This window comes from Rhinatrema bivittatum, chromosome 2, assembly GCF_901001135.1.
Source record: "Rhinatrema bivittatum chromosome 2, aRhiBiv1.1, whole genome shotgun sequence".
Lineage (NCBI taxonomy): Eukaryota > Metazoa > Chordata > Amphibia > Gymnophiona > Rhinatrematidae > Rhinatrema > Rhinatrema bivittatum.
In genome coordinates, this window is record NC_042616.1 from 336,622,812 (window position 1) to 336,645,116 (window position 22,305).

General features: G+C 49.0%; 1 protein-coding gene across 5 annotated transcripts in view; it reads right to left on the minus strand.

Annotated features, from left to right (window-relative positions):
* The window catches only part of HUS1 (HUS1 checkpoint clamp component), a 58,041-nt gene extending 54,491 nt beyond the window's left edge, over positions 1 to 3,550 (minus strand). For 4 of the 5 annotated variants that reach the window (XM_029589832.1, XM_029589831.1, XM_029589834.1 and 1 more), the window contains exon 1: positions 3,400 to 3,549. In XM_029589832.1, coding sequence (XP_029445692.1) covers positions 3,400 to 3,547 — 148 coding nt within the window. In that variant the 5' untranslated portion in view covers positions 3,548 to 3,549. Of the gene's footprint in view, positions 1 to 3,399 lie in introns of all 5 variants that reach the window. The other variant, XM_029589833.1, reaches the window with a different exon arrangement.
* Between the last annotated feature and the right edge of the window lie 18,755 nt (positions 3,551 to 22,305).

Sequence of the window (22,305 nt, forward strand, 5' to 3'; positions counted from 1 at the left end):
CGTGGCAAGTCTATCGTCAACTCACCGAGGATCGCCGGGATCAGCGGCGCTAATTCGTCGCGCCTAAATAAACGCACCACCTTAGGGTCATCGCCATCCGACGCGCGGAGACCACTCGACTCACTAGCTCCCTGATCCCCCTCCCCGTCAACGCCACGCGGTTGCGCTTGTGGATCCGGCTCCTCCGGATCCCCAAATTCGGAGTCCGTCTCGGCATCCCCCCGCGGAGCCCCCAAACGGAGCGGGCGTGCTCCTGCTCCCCCCGGGGGATCCGAGACAGGAGAGGGCCTGGTGCTCCGTTTAGGCTCCGGCCCCCGCCCCGAATCCGGCGCTCCCCGCGATCTTTTTCTGGCCTGCCTGCTTGCTTTAAAAGCCCTATGCATTACCAGAACAAACTCCGAGGAGAAGGAGTCAGAAGAGCTGCGATCCGGATCCTCCTCCGGATTGCTCACCGCCGGAGACTGGTCCCCCTCGGAAACCCTCCGCTGTGGGGACAGTGCAGAGGAGCGTCCTCCGCTCCCCCCGGCGACGGTGGCGCCGCGCAGCCAGGCCCCGCCGAGCCCAAGATGGCGGATTTTCCCGCCGAAATCGCTGCCTCCAAAATGGCGCCTGTTCCCGCGCTCCGCGGGAACGGACTTACTGCCCCCGATCTGTCCCCCGAAGCCTCCGGCTGCCGCGAACCGGGTCCTGCCGAAACGCCCTCGCCGCCCGAGACACAGCCGGAACAAAGGCTGTCCCGGGAAAGGCGACGGGCCGCCCCGCAGGCCCTGCACACTGGACGCCGCGGCATGCTCCACAGAGGAGCCGAAACAAGACAGAGAAAAAAAAAAATCAATCCCCACCCGCGGCGCCGCTCCCCCTCCCCCGCACGCAAACGAGCCCGAACCGGGAGAGAAAAGAGAGACAGGCAAGAAAAGACAAACAAAAGTTTTTGGTTTTTTTTTTGTTTTGTTTTTTTTACCGTTCGCCGCCCGCTCCGGGACCACCTGGGGGGAGTGAACCGAGCTCCCCGGTTTCACCCCCAGGCTAGAACGCTGGCAAGGGCCCTCAGCCCACCCTCAGCGCGCTCCACTCCCCGGAGGAAAAGCCCCTGCGGGACCTCACCCCCCAGGAGGAGACAGGCTCAGACCTGCAGGCACCCCACTGCGGTCCCAGCGTCAAGGAAAGAACAACCTAAAAACACCCTATCTAACCAATCACTTCTTTTTTTTTTTTTTTTTTTTTTTTTTTTTTTTTAACTAGGCCTCAGCTCAGACTGCAGGTTTTGCACCCTCTCCACCTGCTAGGAGACAGAAGAAGACTGCCAGACTGTAGGTGGCACCAGCCTAGATATAGGCGGAGTTTTTGTTTGTAAACTTCTGTCTCCATCTGCTAGAGGGGGGGCAAAACCCAGGAGTCTGGACTGATCCGGGTACGTACAGGGAAAAGAGGGTTCGCACTCACAAAGCGGGGAGTAGCTGGCTTGTTACGGCGGTTACTACCCCAAACCAAATGTGCCTGATACTTCACTTTCGATGCACATCCAGCATGGCTCTCTGCTTCAACAGCATGGGAGAAGACTGATACTTCACGCATATCCAGCATAGCTCCCTGCTTCAACGGCAGGGGAGAAGAAAAACAACCAATAAGGGCTGTATAACATAGTCTGGGTAAAACAAATAAGCATGGGTGTAGCTTGCTTATTGTGGCGGCTACTACCCCTAACGAATCAAGCTAGATATTTCACTTGGATGCAGCTCCATCACTGCTCTCTACATTAAAGGTGGGGGTGGAAGGGAAATAGAACCAAGAGCTAAGAGAAACAGATAAGTATGAGAGAAAAAATGTGTGAAGCTTGCTGGGCAGACTGGATGGGCCATTTGGTCTTCTTCTGCCGTCATTTCTATGTTTCTATGCCTACCTACTGCTACCTTATTGACTATTTAAAAATGCAAACAGTCTAACTTGTTTATTCACTGCCTTTCTGACTATTAAAGGCACAAACACACAAACACACTAAATAATATTCCCAAATAGTTAACTTTGCCCCAATACTTTTAAAAAAGTCAATGTCCCAAGCAAAAACTTAATGATTCCTTTCAGCCACCAGCAAGGTGATCCTCTCCTCTCGGTAGAGATCCCAAGGAGCAGTTGTTCTCAAGGGATTACTCACGGTATTGAACTGTACATTTTGAAATAGCTGCCTCATGAATTAAACAGTCTTGGATGAGGACATTAACAGAGGCTCAGGGAATTATCTAGTCAATTGTCAGGCCGATACAGTGCAGCGCACTGTACTGTATCGGCCGGTGGAGCGCACTGTTAACCGGCATTTGGACGCGCGTTTTCGATGAGCTAGCTTTACCCCTTATTCAGTAAGGGGTAATAGCGCATCAAAAACGCGCGTCCAACCCCCCCCCCCAAGACTAATAGCGCCCGCAACATGCAAATGCATATTGATGGCCCTATTAGTCATTCCCGCGCGATACAGTAAGTAAAATGTGCAGCCAAGCCGCACATTTTACTTTAAGAAATTAGCGCCTACCCAAAGGTAGGTGTTAATTTCTACCGGTGCCAGGGAAGTGCACAGAAAAGCAGTAAAAACTGCTTTTCTGTTCCATCTCCTACTTAATATCATGGCGATATTAAGTCGGAGGCCCCAAAAGTTTAAAAAAAAAAAAAATTTTTAAATGGGCCCACGGCTCGCAGGTTGAAAACCGGACGCTCAATTTTGCCGGCGTCCGGTTTCCGAACCCATGGCTGTCAGCGGGTTTGAGAACTGACACTGGCAAAATTGAGCGTCGGCTGTCAAATTCGCTGACAGCCGCCGCTTCCGTCAAAAAAGTGGCGCTAGGGACGCGCTAGTATCCCTATCATCTCTTTTTACCACGGGTCCTAATTTAAATAAATTGTTACTGAATCATGCACACAGGAGAGTGGCCCACTCTCCCGCGTGGTTTACTGTATTGGCCCATATATGATTATTACAATATTTTTTTACATTTTGCTTAAAAACAGATACAGCTTTAGCAGTGAGTGCTAGTAGGAATCTCCTACTAGCCAAAGTCCAGTGGAAACTTCCACCTGATTGGCTCACCAAATTCAACCACAATTTCTATATTCAGTAGTAACTAGTAGTATTTCGTTTTAATGTAGTGCCTGTTATCCAAACAAGATCACAATATGCTTTTGCAGCTTAATACTTCATAGCACAAGCAGAGTGGCCACCCCTTGGATGCAGGCACGGCGGACAGCACATCGCTTGCACACGAGGCTGCATGCAAACCTTTTGAGAGGGAAGAAGAAAAGACGCGCAAACACCATTTCACAAATTTTTATCATTTCCTACTGACACCCACAGGGCACACTCGGAGAGGCCGAAACCGATTGCCCCGCTTCCCCCTGGTCTGGCACACTCACGGGTGAAGTGACTCAAACAGCTCACGTCCACGATCTTACTGCGAAACCTCATTTTGTAGAGCCCGCGGCCCACGGCGCCCCGAGTAGGGAGAGCCCAGGGGGCGGGGCAAGCACGCAGCCATTGGGGGCGGGGCAAGCACGCAGCCATTGAGGGCGGGCTTAGAGTCATGAGGACGAATGGAAGAACGGACGGAGTGACGCTTGCCTTCCGCACCGCCGTCTCTGCTTCCCCTATTAAGGCAGGCGAAGGGTGGGGAAATGGGCTGTGTAATTTCGCATCTTCTCACTTCCAATTCATTGTACTCCTCGCCCCGCGCACAGATGTCCGGGAACGAGGCAGCGTTAGGCGAATGGAATGGTTGCATCTGTACAGTGCTAGACCGGGCCACTGTACGACAAAAACAAAAAAGCCTGTTCTCTGCATTCTGTTGGGCTCTTAACACATTAGCAACTGATGTGTATGATAAGTAAAGGACTACGTGCCTTTATGTATTATATAATAAAGGGATGGCAATACACAATGGGGTAGATTATTAAAAAAAGCGCGTTCGCCTACTTTTGTTTGTGCACCAGGCGCAAACAAAAGTACGCTGGATTTTAGAAGATACGCGCAGCTACGCGCTTAGGGGTAGATTTTCAGAGCCCTGCTCGCCTAAATCCGCCCAAAACCGGGCGGATTTAGGCGAGCAGGGCCCTGCGCGCCGGGAAGCCTATTTTACATAGGCCTCCCGGCGCGCGCAGAGCCCCGGGACTCGCGTAAGTCCCGGGGTTCTCGGAGGGGGGCGTGTCGGGGGGCGGGCCCGGTCGTCGCGGCGTTCCGGGGGCGTGTCGGCAGCGTTTTGGGGGCGGGTACGGGGCGTGGCTACGGCCCGGGGGCGTGGCCGCGCCCTCCGTACCCGCCCCCAGGTCGCGGCCCGGCGCGCAGCAGGCCCGCTGGCGCGCGGGGATTTACGTCTCCCTCCGGGAGGCGTAAATCCCCCGACAAAGGTAAGGGGGGGGGTGTAGACAGGGCCGGGGGGGTGTAGACAGGGCCGGGCGGGTGGGTTAGGGAGGGGAAGGTGAGGGGAGGGCAAAGGAAAGTTCCCTCCAAGGCCGCTCCGATTTCGGAGCGGCCTTGGAGGGAACGGGGGGAGGCAGCGCGGCTCGGCGCGCGCAGGCTATACAAAATCGATAGCCTTGCGCGCGCCGATCCAGGATTTTAGTGGATACGCGCGGCTCCGCGCGTATCTACTAAAATCCAGCGTACTTTTGCTTGAGTCTGATGCGCAAGCAAAAGTAGGCTGATCGCGCTTCTTTTAAAATCTACCCCTTATCTTCTAAAATCCTGGATCGGCGCGTGCAAGGCTGCCGATTTTGGAACGAGGAACTGGTAAATCTACGCGTGCCAGCGGACTGCTGGCGCGCCGTGCTCCGACCCGGGGGCTGGTCTGAAGGCCTGGACCACGCCCCCGGGCCGGCACCACACCCCCGGCCCCGCCCCCGAAACTCAGCGTCCCGCCCCCAAAATGCCGCGTCATCGGGTCCCGCCCCAACACGCCCCCTTCGACAAACCCCGGAACCTACGCGCGTCCCGGGGCTCTGCGCGCGCCGGCGGCCTATGGAAAATAGGCGAGCAGGGCTTTTAAAATCCGCCCAAATACGTGCACAGAATTAAATGCATTTTCGAAAGACTTAGTACTTGCGGAACACGAAGAGGTAAAACATGGGAAAGAAGCAGGGTGAGAGACTACATTAGGCCAGCTTTGGAGCCGCTGGGAGTGTTCAAGCTAGACCCTCGGGCGGCTCAAGGCAATCTGCTGCTTGAGGCCAGGGGTGAGATGGCATCCCCCTCTGCCCTCCTATAGGCGCCCTCTCTTTGGCACCCACACTCAAGCGCCCTCACACATGCTCTCCCCCCCCCCCCCACCAGCACCCTCACACTCACCCCCAAGCATCCTCAGGCATACTCTCTCACACATCTCCCCACACATGTTCGAGATTGTGTGCCGGCAATCGGCCAGCAGGCGCAAAAGGTAAAATAAAGATAAAGATGGGGGGGGGGGGGGTGTTAGAGTAGGGCTGGGGGGGGGGGAAAGGTTAGGGGAAGGGGTGGGAAGATCAGGCTAGGGGGAAGGGAAGTTCCCTCTCAGGCCGCTCTGATTTTGGAGCGGCCTAGGAGGGAAAGGTGCAAGCCAGCGCGGCTCAGCATGCACAATTGTGTACCCCCTTGTGCGCGCCGACCCCGGATTTTATAACATCCAGCCAAGTCATTGCTCAAGAAACGTGTATTCTCGACTGCCAGCCCCTTTCACTGGAATGCCCTCCCCACTGACCTTCGTCTTGAAACTTGTAGTCGAACGTTCAAAAAGAAGCTCAAAACTTGGCTTTTCACAAAAGCCTTCACTTAAAGATCTCTCCCCGAGCCATGACTCAGGGCTAGACTTATTCTCACATTTCATAATCCCTTACGCTAGATGTCTGATGCCGTAACTATTTCATCTTATAACTTTGCCTCATGATTCTACCTGTTAGATATATGTTATGCTGCACTCATGCTTATTAAGTCAGATGTAAACCCAACTTTTTGTTGACTGTTATTTGTAATTATTTGCAATTATGGGTATTTATTTATAATGATTTATAATAATTTAATTCTTGTTCTCTGCTTTATAAGTTCTAAGTTCTTACGAAGTTATCCCTGTTATTTGTACCTACTTGTTTGATGTAATTTCCAACTTTGGTTCTATGTAAACCGACGCGGTATGTACTAGTACATGAACATCGGTATATAAAAGCCTTTAAATAAATAAATAAAATAAATAAATAAATAACATGCTCACGCATGTTATAAAATTGGGCGTATATGTGCGTGCGCCAGGTAGCACGCGCACATATAGGCCGCACGCTTCTTTTAAAATCTATTCCCCAGTGCGTAGCTGGACAGGATCCGTAGTCAAGGAAATTTGCCAGGTAACGGCTCTCCGTAGATAGAAGCAATGCATAGCGATGTGTCAAGTGAGCGTGTCTTTATGCCCAAAAGCTGAACAAGGTCCTTGAGAATAAAATTACCTCCTGCTCCGGAGTCTACCAGAGCAAGGACTGGGAATCTCAGATCAGAATATCTAGTACAGATAACTGAGGGGCCGGAGAAGTTGCACCCAAGTTCAGGACCCCTATTGAACTTGGGCCAAGGAGTTTTCCAGACGGATAGGGCAAGTCTGTAGATGGTGGCCAGGTGCTCCACAATACAGACACAGACTGATTTTTCTCTGCCGGAGGCGCTCTTATGGTGTCAGCCGCCCACGACCCAACTGCATAGGTTCTTCCGTCTTGACCACTCTAGTATCACTGCCGGAAGCAGGGTTGGTAATAGGTGGTGAACGGGAACGAACCCACGAAGGCTTCGTGGGCATCCGACTCTCCCGGTGATGCTCTTGAAGATGATGGTCAATTCGGCCTGCCAAGTCTATAAGGTCCTCCAAAGAGGAAGAGAGCTCCCGTGCAGCCAGCTCATCTTTCAGCTGCGGGGAAAGTCCATCCAGGTAGATAGCTCGCAGGCAGTCTTCCTGCCAAGCGAGCTCAGTAGCCAAAGTCCGAAACTCAATGGTATAATCAAAAAGACGACTTTGACCTTGACGGAGGTGTAGTAAGCTGGTGCTTGCCACTGGATGTCGCCCGGGATCATCAAAGGTCCGTCTGAATACAGCCACAAACTGAGCCAGTTCTTTCAATGAAGAGTCTGAGCATTCCCACAGGAGAGAAGCCCAGGCAAGCACCTTCTCTTCAAGGCGGGATAGGATAAAAGTGACTTTTGTCAACTCATCCTGGAAGGCGGAAGCATGCAGAGCGAATTGCATATAACATAGGTTAATAAACCCTCTTCAGTCGCCATTGAAGTGTGGGGGCGCTGGAAGTGCCAACAAGGCTCGAGGCATCGATGGAGGTGGCTGTGGATGAGGAGGAGCCAGAAGAGGAACCAGATTATTTGTAAGAGCATCAAGCTGGACATGAAGACGATACATGGAGGAGGCCAGTGCCTCAAGAAACTGCTGCTGCTGTTCTTGTACCTTGGAGGCCAGGCCTGGGATGGCCCGGAGGGCACACGGCTCCACCATGTCCATTGCCTTTGCAACCTGTTGTGTTAGAGGTGGACCCTTGGGCCGAGGTGAGGTTGATGCAATCCGTAGGTAGGGACCTACGGGTCCCCACCGTCGGCAGGCAGAGTGGGCTGATGAACGGAGGCCAGCTGGAGCTTCACCAATACCAGCCTTCGTTCCCCACGGGTTGAGCCTTTGGGTGCTGGGGCCGGCTGGATTTAGGTGGGCCTCCGTATGTTTTCAATGAGGAGATCGAGGTCAGCCCAGAGACAACAGGAAAGAGATGGTACAGTCTTGCACTGGACGAGGTAGTGTCCCAGAGACTCGGGCGCCAAAGGAATGAAGACAGGGGGCGCCCGAGCAAGAGCAGGCCAAAGCCTGAATAGACCAAGTCCAGAACGTAGGCTGAAGTGGCATTGTGGAACAAGCTTGAGTCAGGGCTGGCGGCAATCTGGCAGCAGTGGCAAGCAAGGCTGAGCTGCGATCACGGAGATAGTCAAACATAGTCAAATGATGCAGAGGTCTGGGTCTGGAGAGAGGCAACGACATAGTCAGGCAATGCAGAGGTCTGGGTCTGGAGAGAGGCAATGACGTAGTCAGGCAATGCAGGGGTCTGGGCCTGGAGAGAGTCAATGGCTTGGTCAGGCAAAGCAGAGGTCCGGGCTTGGAGAGAGTCAACAGCATGGTCAGGCGAAGCAGAGGTCCGGGCTTGGAGAGAGTCAGTGGAGTAGTCAGGCAATGCAGAGGTCTGGGTCTGGAGAGAGGCAGCGGCGTGGTCAGGCGAAGCAGAGATCCAGGCTTGGAGAGAGGCAGCAGCGTGGTCAGGCGAAGCAGAGGTCCGGGCTTGGAGAGAGGCAGCGGCGTGGTCAGGCGAAGCAGAGGTCCGGGCTTGGAGAGAGTCATCGGCGTGGTCAGGCAAAGCAGAGATCAAGGTCCAAGAAGGCAATCCGAGGATAGGCTGAGGATCAGGAACACAGGAACGAGGAAACTGGAAACAGGAGTCAACGAGGATCAGGAACCAGAAACAAAAGAGAACCACAGTTGGCAATGAGTACACGACCAGCATGGTGACCTGTTGCAAAGGCACTCCTAGGATTCAGAGCCCGGACTTATATACCAGAGCTCCGCTGACATCATCTTCCGGGGCCGCGGCTTGGTTCCCACTGCAGGCTGTACTTAAGACACAGGGATGCGCATGCGCACGCCTAGGGAGGGGCACAGCGATGAATAGCGGTGTCTCTCCTTAGGCCATGTGGAGAGGCCCGACGCGGAGCACAAGGATTAGTAGCTGAGCTGGAGGCACCAGGGGAGGCCCGAGAACGGAGCCGGTGGCCTACCGCCACCAAGGACGACGGACCAGGCACTGGATTCACTTGAGAGAGGTGAGGGGGCCGAGCCGCGGGTCTGCTGTGGCTGGCACGCGTAACATTCTGCATTGATTGTCACATGTATGATTTTTTTTACCCACCAGTGAAAGGTTGTATGTGTGCACCAGGTGCAAAGTTCTCCTGGCTCTCAGAGAATGAGTCCGATCTCTGGAGGCTAGAGTGCTGAGCTGGAGGAGCTGAAGCAGAGAGATTTATAGCTGAGACCTTCATGGACATAGTAGCCAAATCCCAACTCCAGTCTGGCAGCCCTGATGCTTTCTTGGAGGATGAAGGTCTCCTGGTCAGAAAGTGATCTTGTAGCAAGGACCTGTTCTCCAGATGATGCATTGCACTCTCACACCGAGGATGTGTCTCTCAGGGCTACTGCCCAGGAGGGAAGGGTTAGGTCAACCATCACAGTGGGTGATTTGATTATTAGGAATGTAAATAGCTGGGTGACTGGTGGGTGTGAGGATTGCCTGGTAACATATGTAATTTATTTATTTATTTAAGGCTTTTATATACCGACTTTCTTGATACAGATCAAATCAACTCGGTTTACATCGAACGAAGCAGAAACAATAACCAACCATATAACAAGACAGTTTGAAGGAGCATAAAAGTTACATTCTAACAAGGTTACCTTAACTGGGAGAAGGGAAAAAAAGAGGGGGAGAACGAAGATAAATTACTATATACAATAAACAATAAATTACTATTTACAATGGAGAATGGAAGGGAGGCATGATAATTCTAGATCAGGCTGTTGAGTTATTAGTAGGGAAGGCTTGGCAGAATAGCCATGTCTTCAATTTCTTTTTAAAAGTTAGTAGACAGGTTTCCTGTCTGAGGTCCGGGGGTATAACATTCCAGATGGAGGGTCCTGCGGTAGAAAATGTTCTGTCTCTGATGTTAGCGTGTTGTACAAATTTGATTGGGGGAACATGTAATGATCCCTTGTAGGCATCTCTTAAGGGTCTGGTCGTCAAGTGTAGTTTGAGAGGGTGTAAAAGGTCTATAGGAGTCTGATGGTGAATGTTTTTGTGGATAATTGTCAGCGATTTATAAAGGATCCTGAAGTTTACTGGGAGCCAGTGGAGGTCCTTTAAGATGGGGGAGATATGCGCTCTCCGATTAGTATTTGTTAAAATTCTCACCGCTGCATTTTGGAGTAATTGGAGGGGTTTTATAGTGGAATTCGGTAGACCTTGCAAGATGGAATTGCAGTAGTCTATCTTGGAGAAAAGAATAGCTTGCAGGACAGATCTGAAGTCATGGTGGAATAGTAGCGGTTTGAGTTTTTTGAGTACTTGTAGCTTGTAGCAGCACTCCCTTGTTGTGTGTTTTATAAACTGCTTTAAATTCAAGTGACTATCTATTATAACTCCAAGATCTCGGGCGTGGGATATTTGAATGTTAGAATGCAGTTGGTTATGCAATGGACTGCCTTCTGGGGTTATTAGCAGTAGTTCAGTCTTAGAAGTGTTGAGTACCAGGTTAATACTTGATAGGTGGTGGTTGATCTTTTGTAAATGAGAGTTCCATAATTTGAGTGTTGAGTCCAGTGACCTGGATATGGGGATTAAAATTTGTACATCATCAGAATAAATATAAAATTAAGATTTAGATTTGAGAGTACATGGCAGAGAGGGAGTATGTATGTAGATGTTAAACAAGGTGGGCGATAAGGAGGAACCCTGAGGAACTCCGAATGGGGCATTTGTTTGAGAGGATTCCTTGTTATTGATTTTAACCTTATAGCTTCTATTGTTAAGGAAGGAGTTGAACCACCTGAGAGCTGATCCAGTAATACCTATATGTGACAGCCGGTTTAGTAGGGTATTATGATTTACGGTATCGAAAGCTGCGGAGATGTCAAGAAGGGCTAGAAGGAATGATTGACCTTTATCAAAGCCGATGTGAATTTGATCAAGGAGAGAAATGAGGAGGGTTTCCGTGTTGTGTTCTTTCCGGAAGCCGTATTGAGAATGATGTAGTATGTTATGGTCCTCTAGGTAGTCTGAAAGCTGCTTATTTACAATTTTCTCCATAATCTTGGCTATAAACGAGAGATTCGAGATGGGGCGGTAGTTGTTTAGGTCATCCGGATCCAGGTTCTGTTTTTTCAGAGTCGGGTAGATTTTCAAACAGCGCGATTTGGCGTACTTTTGTTGGCGCATCAGGCGCCAACAAAAGTACGCTGGATTTTAGTAGATACACGCGTAGCCGCGCGTATCCGCTAAAATCCTGGATCGGCGCACGCAAGGCTACCGATTCCGTATAGCCGGCGCGCGCCGAGCCACGCAGCCTACCTCCGTTCCCTCCGAGGCCGCTCCGATTTCAGAGCGGCCTCGGAGGGAACTTTCTTTTGCCCTCCCCTCACCTTCCCCTCCCTTCCCCTACCTAACCCACCCCCCCGGCCCTGTCTAAACCCCCTCCTTACCTTTGTCGGGGGATTTACGCCTCCCAGAGGGAGACGTAAATCCCCACGCGCCAGCGGGCCGCTAGCGCGCCGGGACGCAACCTGGGGGCGGGTCCGGAGGGCGCGACCACGCCCCCGGACCGCCCCGGGCCATAACCACGCCCCCGGACCCGCCCCCGAAACACTACGTCCCGCCCCGAAAGCGCCGCGCGGATCGGGCCCGCCCCAAAAACGCCGCGCGGATCGGGCCCGCCCCCGACACGCCCCCCTTGGAAAACCCAGGGACTTACGTGAGTCCCGGGGCTCTGCGCGCGCTGGTAGGCCTATGTAAAATAGGCGCACCGGCTCGCAGGGCTCTTAAAATCTGCCCCAATAGGTTTAAGTGTGGCCGATTTGAGAGCGTCTGGGAAAATTCCTTGTGAGAGGGAACAATTAATAATATCAGCTAGATATTTGGAAGTGTATTCTGGTATGAGAATCAGGAATTTGGAAGGGATTTGGTCCTGCAGATGGGTCGATGGTTTCATTTTTTTTTAATCAGATTTTCCACCTCTATAGTGTGGGTAGGATCAAAAGATTCCAGGCTTATGTCTATATTTGTTCGGTGGAGGGTATCCGGAGGCAGTGAATTTGGATTGGTAGGTAATTTAGCTAGAGTATTTGAGATTTTATTCTGAAAGAATAACGCCAGATCATTGGCTTTCGATTGGGCTGTATCGTCTGGAATAGTAGGGGGATCAGTTTTGGTGAGTTCCGATACATATGAGAAGAGGGCCTTCGCATCAAAGATCATATTGTGAATACGGAGGGCAAAGAAATCTCTTTTTGTTTGAAGCGTTATCTTTCTGTAATGGTGGAGAGCGGTTTTGTATGTGGTTAGAGAATGGGGGTTGGGGTTCTTTCTCCATTCTTTTTCTTTCCGTCGAAGGTTTTGCTTCAAGGTGCGGAGCTCCTTAGAGAACCATGGTTGTTTATTTTTTTTATAAGGGTCTATAGATTTTTTAGACAGTGGGCATAAATTATTGGCTATCATTTCAGTAATAGTTTGCCAAGAAGTGATAGCAGAGTTAGGGTTAGATAGATCCAGTTTAGGAAGTTCTTTGATAAGAGAATTGCCGATGTCTTCTGAAGGACATGGTTTCCTGTAGTGCAATGTGGTCGCCTGACGTGTGGCAGAGAATCCTGTCAATGATTTAATGGTGGAGGTGATCATGAAGTGGTCTGACCATGGAACCGGGAGGCATAAAGGGGGTGTGAGTGGGGTGAGGTTGGAATTTGTGAAGATAAGGTCAAGGGTGTGACCTGCTTTATGTGTGGGTTGGTTGATGTGTTGTTTGAATCCCATGTCTGAAAGGGCTGATAGGAAGGTTTCGCAGTTAGAAGATCGAGGATTGGCATCAATGTGAAAATTAAAATCTCCAAGGATTATGGCTGGAGAATCTGGATTTACATATTTTGCTATGATTTCCACCATAGGGGAGGCATCTTGTTCTAAAAGTCCAGGTGGGGCGTAAGTGAGGAGGATTTGGAGTGACTTAGATTTGAAAAAACCTATCTCCAGTTTGGGAATTGTGTTGATAGGTTGAAGAGTGAGGTTGAGGGATTTTTTTGCAGCTATGAGGAGACCTCTCCCTTTTTTCTTTTTTCTAGGTAGGGAGAAGATATCATATATCTGTGTAGGAAGTTGATTAATTAAGACTGTGTCTGTTGGCTTTAGCCAGGTCTCCGTGGTGGCACAGATGTCAGCTTTAGCATCGAGCAGATAGTCGTGAAGGATGTGAGTTTTTTTGGTGATTGACTGAGCATTGAAAAGTGTTAAGGTGAAGAGGGCCAGCCCCAGCAATTGTGTAATGGGAGAGATCATCACTGGGGTGAGATTTCTGCGAGTTATTGGTTGATAACGTAGCAAAGGCTTCGTCTTGAAGCAGATGTTGTGGTGCAATGTGTGTATCGGGTGTGCAGACATCATGTTGGGCATGAAGAGAACAGTATGATGGGATTTGCCAGCAGATGGTATTCCAAGGCTTAAAGGAATTGAGGACTTGAGGAGGAGTCTTAGAGGGAAGAATGATTAAGTAGTATGGCGGTGCTGGTTTTTTGCTGAATGAGTAGTGTTGGCTAATTGAAGTCGTGGGATGAGTGGATGAAAGCTGATGATGGCTGGATGAATGCTGAGGGTCCTGGATGAATGCTGGAGGAATACTGGAAGAATGCTGAGAATCTTGGAAGAAAGCTGAGGATCCTGGATGAATGCTAAGGATCCTGGGTGAATGCTGGAAGAGTGCTGGAAGAATGCTGAGGATCCTGGTGGAAGCCAAGGATCCTGGAAGAAAGTTAGAAGGATGCTGAGGATCTTGGATGAATGCTGAGGATCCTGGATGAATGCTAGAAGAATACTGGAAGAGTGCTGAGGATCCTGGATGAATGTTGAGGATCCTGGTTAAATACTAGGGAGTCTGGAGAATGCTTGGGAGGGCCTGTGTTAGATGTGTGAGGGAGTTTCTATAAGGATAGTGTTGAATGTCTGCCACTGCTAGGGTCTAGTGCACTCTAGAGCGCACGAAGGGGCGCACAAAGGGGCAGGCCCCTTTGTTGTGCTCCTTCGGCGCGCGACGCTGGCGCGTGGCGCCTGAGAGCCTGCTCTCCTTTTTAAATCTGGTGGGGTCGCGTTTTTCTGACGTCACCAGCGTGACTTTTAGGCTCGGGCGGTGCCGGTCAGCGTCGTCGGGCAAGGGGGGGGCCCCTCCCGGAAAACTCCTCCCTGGATCGTCTCGGAGGGCGATGACCGGCGTTGGAGGGCCGGTTCAGGTCGGATCGGGACGCCGAAGAGGAAGAAGCAGGTAAGAGTAGATGGACTCCCGCGTGGTCGGCACGGGGGCCCACGGTGGTAGGGCGAGAGGATGAAGGCCTTACCCCGATGGGCTCAAGCGCCGGCTGCGCGGGCCCCTCTCCCAGCTCCCACGTGTGGATCCAGATTCGGACAAGTACAAGGTGATGCATTTAGGGAAAAATAACCCATGCTGTAGCTACACGATGTTAGGTTCCATATTAGGAGTTACTACCCAGGAAAAAGATCCGGGTGTCATAGATGATATTACATTGAAATCATTGGCTCAATGTGCTATGTCAGTCAAAAAGGCAAATAGTTAGGAATTATTAGGAAGGTAAATAAAATGGAGGATGTCATAATGCATCTGTATCGCTCAATGGTTAGACCGCAACTTGAATACTGTGTGCAATTCTGTCTGGCACATCTCAGAAAAGATGTAGTTGCACCAAAGAAAGTACAGAAAAGGTCAACCAAAATGATAAAAGGGATGGAACAGATTCCCTTTGAGGAAAGGCTAAAGAGGTTAGGTCTGTTCAGCTTGGAGAATAGAAGGCTGATGTTGTGATCCTGCTTGTGGGATAGGTCCACAAACAGTCCCTTACCTCTCCGCTGCCATCCCGATGCCATCTGTTGTGGCTTGGAAGCTACCGCTATTGCCGCTGCCGCCATGGTCTGCAAGGGCCAGCTGCCCCCAGTTTCCTCACTGCTCCTTCTAGCAGCGGGCTGAGCTGCTATCGTTGGATCTTCTTGCGGCAGAGAGCTGCCGCTGCTGTCGACTCTCCTCTTCGCAGCCTGGAGGTCATAGCCGCTCTTCTCCACGCAGCCTGGGAGCCACTGCCGACCAAGCCTTCCACATGGCCTGGGAGCCGCCGCCGACCGGGCCTTCCACACGGCCTGGGAGCCGCCGTCCTCCTTCTCTTCATGGTCTGGAGGCCGCCACCAACTCCACTGTTTCTTCATGGCCTGGAGACCGCCTTCAATGTCCTCTTCAGAGGCCTGGATGCCACCTTGAAACCTCTCACCATGTGGCCAGGAGGCCGCCATTGCCGGGCCCTCTTTGTTGCCTGGAGGCCGCCGCCAACATCCTCTTCTGCGACCTGGAGGCTGCCCTGAAGCTCCTCTTCTTGTGGCAGGAAGCCGCCATCATCTTCAGTGTTCTTCGCAGCAGGGAGCCCCCTCATGTTCTTTGCGTCGGGGCCTGCCTCCTCCTTAACTACAGGACGTCGCTGTCCCTGGTCCTGCCTTCTACCTAGGTGCACAGCTGCACCTCCTCTCTCTTCTTAAAGGGCCAGCGGTGGCCAGTCCTCCTGGGCTTCTCCTTCTGACATCCTTAGGCGTTTCCTCTTCAGCCCTATAAAAGGGCTCAGCCTTCGGTTCTTCATGGCTTTCGTAAGGAGTTGGTCATGAAGTCAGACCTCTCCTGGATCTTCAGTTCCAGCTCTTCACTCTAGGAGTCCTCCGTGATCCTTCTTCACTTCTTCAAGGCACTCTGTTCTTCGTTGGTCCTCTTTGTCTTCGTCCATGATTCTTGAACCTCCGTCGTCTTCATTCCATGTTCTGGTCTCTCGTCTGATCCCGTCCTCTTGTCTTCAGATGTCCCGATGTCTCAGTGTCTTCTGATATCCTGATGTCATTGTGTCTCCAGATGTCTTCCCATCTTCAAATGTCTTGATGTCTCCATGTCTCCATGTCCAGATGTATCCCTATCTCCGGATGTTCTGACATCCCCTCATCTTCGGATGTCCAGACATCCCAGTCTCATAAAAACATAGAAATGATGGCAGAAAAAGACCAATCGGCCCATCCGGTTTGCCCAGCCCAGTCTCCTGATGTCTTTGTTCATCATGTTCCAAACGTCCCTGTGGTCCTCCTCTCTAGACGTCCCCTGATGTCCAGATGCCATAGATGTCCTGATGTTCCGAGGTACCGGTGTCCATTCATATCCGATGTCCTACATTCCAACTTTGATGTTCCAAGTCTCGCTTCTGATGTCCAATGTCAGGTTCCGATCCTGAAGTAACATCAGTCCTTAAGTTACAGGTTCAGCTTGCTCGCCCCAGACCTCGTCTTCAGCTGAGCTTCCTGGGAGTAAATCCGTTTATATCCGGTGTCTGAGTTTGGTGGCTGGAGCCCTCTTCTGGCAGAATCTGTTTTCGAGCACTGCCCGGATTTCTCCTAGTTCCTGAGCCTCTATCTTCGTCTAGGTATCCCGAGTCCTTATTCTCGCCTGAGTCTTTCCAAGTTCCAAATCCTCATCGGAGTATCCAGAATCCTCGCCGGACACCTCAGAATCCACTTCTGATTGACACCTACATCTGAACGTCTCATCTGGGTTCCAAGCTACCTGATGTCCTCGTCACGTCTGAGTTCCAAGTCATCCCACGTCTTCGTTTCGTCTGAATCTCTTAGTACCAAGTGTCCTGGTCTTGTCTGAGTCTTTAAGTATCTTCGTCTCGTCTGATCTTTAAGTGTCCTCGTCTCATCTGAGTCCCAAGCTCCACGTGTCTTCATCTCATTTTAACAGCCAGGGTGGTCAAGCTCACCCCACCAGGGCAAAGAGGGCAGGAATTTTACTCCTGGTACTTCCTGATACAAAAAAAACAAAAAAACCAAGGGGATTCCATCCCATCCTAGACCAAAGGGCATTGAACAAGTTCATCAAAAGAGAAAAGTTCAATATGGCTTCCCTGGACACCCTGATCCTCTTCTTGGAAAAAGGGGACTGACCTCTGCAGCTCATGAAGACCCTCCTAGCTTTTCAGCCTTAAGTCCCCATATTTCATCCAGAGCCCCTACCTAGACATTTTTTCACTTTTAAGATGCTTGCGATCACTTACAGCAGATATTGAGCAGGAGTAAATATACACAAGTAAAAGACATATGCATGGCACTTTGGCAGGTTGTAAAATATCAATTTAGGCACATATTTATTTATTAAATGTATTTTATTTTTATTTATTAAAATTTCTATACCGGTATTTAGTGGGAACCCTCATATCGGTTTACAAAATTACATAAAAACATTTATACTAAAAATCAAAATTACAAATAATATAATGACAATTCTAAAAAGTTAAAAGCTTCATTACAATTTTCATAATAATGGCCTAACAATGAGACATCTAGACAACAACATTCAACACTATGATTAACTCAACTTTGTTTCACCTCAGCCTTTAGTTCTTTTCTTTTTTGTGATTTTATACTTCACAAATTACTGTCACCATCATTAAACGCTTGCTGAAAAAGCCATGTTTTGACTTTTTTTTTCTAAATTCCATTGTATTTGGTTCTAGCTGAATGTCAACTGGTAGGTTATTCCAGATTTTTGGAGCAGCAAGTTGTAGGGCTCTTTCCCTTACTGATGTTAGTTTTGCTGAGATCATCGAAGGAATGGACAGTAAGACTTTACTGGCGGATCTTAGAAGTCTCTGGGGTGTATGTACCCTTATTGCAGCGTTCAGCCATTCCACGTTTTCACCATGTACCACTCTATGGAGGATACATAAGGTTTTAAACTGTATTCGCTGTTCAACTGGCAGCCAATGGAGTTCTTGCAAAATTGGCGTAATATGTTCCTTTCTCTTTGAACCTGTTAATAACCTCACGGCGGAATTCTGCATGATTTGTAGAGGTCTGAGGGTTGTATAGGGTAAACCTAGGAGTAGGGAGTTACAGTAATCTATAGATTGAAAGATCAAGGCCTGAAGGACGGTTCTGAAATCCTTTGGTTTTAGTAATGGGTTTAGTCTTCTCAATATTAGTAACTTATAATATCCTTCTTTCGTTTTATTCACAATGTGTGTTTTAAAGTTAGTTCTTGGTTAAGGTATATCCTTAAGTCTCTAATTGAGGATGCCATTTTAATTTGATGCTTTTCATAATTGAATAATAAGTTATTAGTATTTGGTGATATCTTCCTTTCAAGCATGATTATTTCAGTCTTTGCAACGTTAATGCAAAGTTTCTGTTGGTTCAGGAGTTGTTTAATTACGTTAAGGTATAATGATATTAATTGAAAAGCGGTCTCTATTGTATCAGTGATTGGAATTATGATCTGAATATCATCAGCATATAAAAAATACTTTAGCCCAAGTCCAGATATAAGGTGGCACAAGGGGAGTAGATAGATGTTGAATAAGGTTGCTGACAAGGCAGAACCTTGTGGTATGCCCGTATCAAGATTAATGACATCAGAAATAACATTATTGAATCTAACCTGATATGTTCTATTCTGTAGAAATGAAGTTAACCATTCTAGAAGCTTATTACAGATACCAATCTCAGTTAGTCTTTGTCTCATGATTTTATGGTCAACGGTATCGAATGCTGCTGAAAGGTCGATCATCAGCAGTATATATTTTTTTCCAGTATCAAAACCTCATAGTACATAATTGTGTAAAGAAAGGCGCAGGGTTTCGGTACTTAAATTTTTTCAAAAGCCGAATTGTGTTGGGTACAAAATTTCATTGTCTTCAAGATGTTGATTTAGTTGTTTTAGTACTAATTTTTCAATGATTTTAGCAAGAAGCGGGAGATTTGAGATTGGTCTATAATTACTCAGGAATTTGTTGTCCATGCCTTTTTTTTTTTCGAAATGGGTTTAATTATTGCTCGCTTTAAATTTGAGGGTAGGACACCGTCATTTAGTGATAAGTTAGTGGTCGTTATTAGTATTGGTGCAATAGTTTGCTCCATCTGTTTTAAGGATGAAATCGAGATCATATCAAGAGGGTGTAATGCTGGGTTTAGATTCCAAATCAGTTAGAAATCTCATCTATTGAAGTTTCATTAAATTCATACCATGTGGGTTGATCGTATTTATTCATCTTTACTTCTTGTGTAGAACCATTGTCTAAGCTAGCGGTTATCAGATCAATTTTGTTTTTAAAGAAGAGAGCTACTTCTTGGCTTAGATTTATGTTAGAATCAATTTCAGGTTGAATTGGGTCTGCGGTGAGTTTATTCACAATTTCAAATAGAGTTTTTGGATTACCTGCAAATCTTTCTATTTTTTTACTATAATAGTCCTTCTTTGTGTTATTTATTAACTTCTTGAAATGTGCTAACATTATCCAGTAATTTAACAGTTACAGTGTCTTTATTCTTTCTCCATGCTCTCTCTTTGGTCCTTAGCTTTTGTTTCATTTCTTTAATTTCAGTAGTATACCATGGATTTGATTGTTTTTTTATTTTGATTTGTTTTGTTCTTACTGGATTGGACTCGTCAGCTATGTGCTGTATTGTTGAAAGCCAGGATTGTGTTGCTTTATCTATGGTTGACACATCAATAGAGGGTAATTGTTGTTCTAGAAGTGTTTGAGTTGTGTCTATGTTAAATGGTGGTCTGTAATTGAATGAGATATTTGTAGTTGATTTTTGAACTCTTTTTTTATTAAACACTATATTTGCTTAAATTAGAAAGTGATTGACCATGGGACCGGTGTATATTTTGTCTGTATTTTGATTAAATTAAAGTTGATAAAAATTACATCCAAAGCGTGACCAGCTTTATTTGAAGGTTTGCAGGATTCTATTTTATAACCTAAAGTTAGCAATGCCTCCATAAGTATATGACAGATAGTGGGTAATGGCTGAACATCAAAATGCAAGTTAAAGTCCCCAAGGATTATGGATGGTTTTCTTGGATCAAGGTTTGCAATAAAAAACTCAATGAGTGGGGAGACATTATGCTCTAGAAGACTGGGCGGGCAAAATACTAAACATATTTGTACATTTTCAGAGTCAAAAAAGGCAACTTCATAGTTTTGACTTATGTGGCATGGAACCAATTTAATTAAAAAAAAATGTTTATAGTTAATTTTATAATTAACATAAAAAAACGCTGTTGTGAGGCCTGATCGTGACCGCATGCGATCGGGCCTCCCTACCTCTCTCCCGCAGGCTGGACGGGGTCCTTGTCTTGGCGGTCCGCGGCTCATGGGCCGCGGCGTGACGGCAGCTAGCCATCAGAATACAGCGCCAGGAGAGCTGCGGCTGGCTCCGCCCCTTAAAGGGGCCGGGTCGCGGAATTGAGGCCGGCCCCGGAAGAGGACGTCATCAGGGAGGGAGATTTAAACTCCCTCAGTGAAGGTTTGGACGCCTTCACAACAGGTCTCAGCATTTGGTGTTTCCCTGCTCTCCAGTGTGCCTGGTGATCCTTGGACTCTGTTGGACTTTGTTGTTTGCTTGCCGCCTTGCCTAGACCCCGGATTGGACCTTGGACTTCGTTTGTCTTGCCTGCCACCTTGCCTCGACACCGGATTGACTTTTGGACTTCGTTGTACCTACCGCCTGTTTTGACCTGTGCCTGGTATCTGGACTGAAGGCACCGTGTGGTTGGCTGTTCTACGGATTTCCACCTTCCAGAGGCGAAGTTCACCGTGATACCTCAGTGGGTGTTCTTCGTTCCGGGTCAAGGGTCCACTACCATAACAGATTGTGAAGGCCATGGTCCGGTCTTCAGGTGATTCCAGGCCACGCCCAGCAAATGATGCAGCAGCATCAGCAGCAGCAGCAACAGCAATTGAGTCTGGAGGCTCTAACAGCCACTGTGGATCGTTTAGTCCGGCGTTTGGATTCAGCCCACGGAGCCGAGGCCGCTGCTCCTACACTTCCTCCGCCTAGTACCTCTGCCTCAGTGTCTCACTTGCCTGCTCCACCTCGTTTTTCCGGAGAGGCCAAAGTATGTCGAGGGTTCCTAAATCAATGCTTCATCAGGTTTTCATTACAAGGACAGCAATTTCCTAACGACCAGACGAAAACTTCATTCATCATCTCGTTGCTCGATGGGAAGGCCATGGCTTGGGCATCCCCCCTCTGGGAAAGAGCGGATCCGATATTGAACGACTTAACCAGATTCGTTGCAACATTCTGCCAGGTGTTCGATGAACCAGGAAGGCTGGCTACAGCTTCTTCAGAACTTCTTAACCTGCGTCAAGGTTCCCGTACGTTGGCAGATTTTGCAATTGACTTTCGCACTTTGGCCTCTGAAGTAGGATGGCGACCGGACTGCCTACGGGGCATTTTTCTTGAAGGCTTATCTCCCCGCATCAAGGACGAACTCGCGGGTCGAGATCTTCCGGAGGACCTTGATGCACTGATCGACCTGGCAGGCCGTATTGACCGACGAATTCAGCAGCGTGCCAAAGAAGCAAGACCCTCTAGTTGACTGTTTCCCTTGGCTCCTAATTTCTCCCATCCTTTGGTGGCTCCCAGTACTACTGAAACTCCGGCAGAGACAAAAGAAGAACCCATGCAGTTAGGAAGAAGTCGGCTGACTGTGTAGGAAAAGCAACGCCGAAGAAGGATGGGGTTGTGTCTATATTGCGGCAACAGAGGACATCTTCTCGCTCAGTGCCCCAAGCGTCCGGGAAACTACTGGTCCTAGGCGTCTCTGAGGGGCAGACCCTAGGGAGCAAGCTAGCTCCTCAATTCGTGGTACCTGTGATGCTACAATGTGATCGAGGGTCTTTCACCACCCAGGCTCTGGTTGATTCTGGAGCTGGAGGGAACTTCATCTTGGCGGAACTTGTCCATCAGCTACAGCTTCCGATATACCCTCGCAAGATGCCATTGTTCATTTCTTCCATCCGAGGTGAGAACCTCCCTGGACGGATTACCTCCTGTACTGCTCCTTTATCCCTCCTCACCGGAGTGCTGCACCACGAAGAGATTACCTTTTTTGTTTTGGAAAAAGCTGTCCACCCAGTGGTACTGGGTCTGCCCTGGTTACAAAGACATTCTCCTACTATTGACTGGGGAACCCTCCAGATTGCGGCATGGGGTCCAGACTGTCAAGGGACCTGTATCCAATGGACACACCAACCTGTGATACCAGTGACTACCACCAAAATAACAGTACCACCTCAATACTCCGACTTCTTTGACGTCTTCTCTAAAGAGAAGGCAGAGATCCTGCCTTGTCATCGAAAGTTTGATTGTACGATCAACTTACTCCCCGACTCCATTCCACCCAGGGGGCGGATTTACCCACTCTCGGGCCCCGAATCACAGGCTATGTCGGATTACATTAAGGAAAACCTCGCACGAGAGTTCATCCGTCCTTCCACATCCCCTGCGAGAGCGGGGTTTTTCTTCGTACCAAAGAAAGACGGGTCTTTAAGACCATGCATAGACTACAGGGGGCTTAATGCCATCACTCGCAAGGATCGTTACCCTCTTCCTCTGATACCGGAATTACTAGACCAG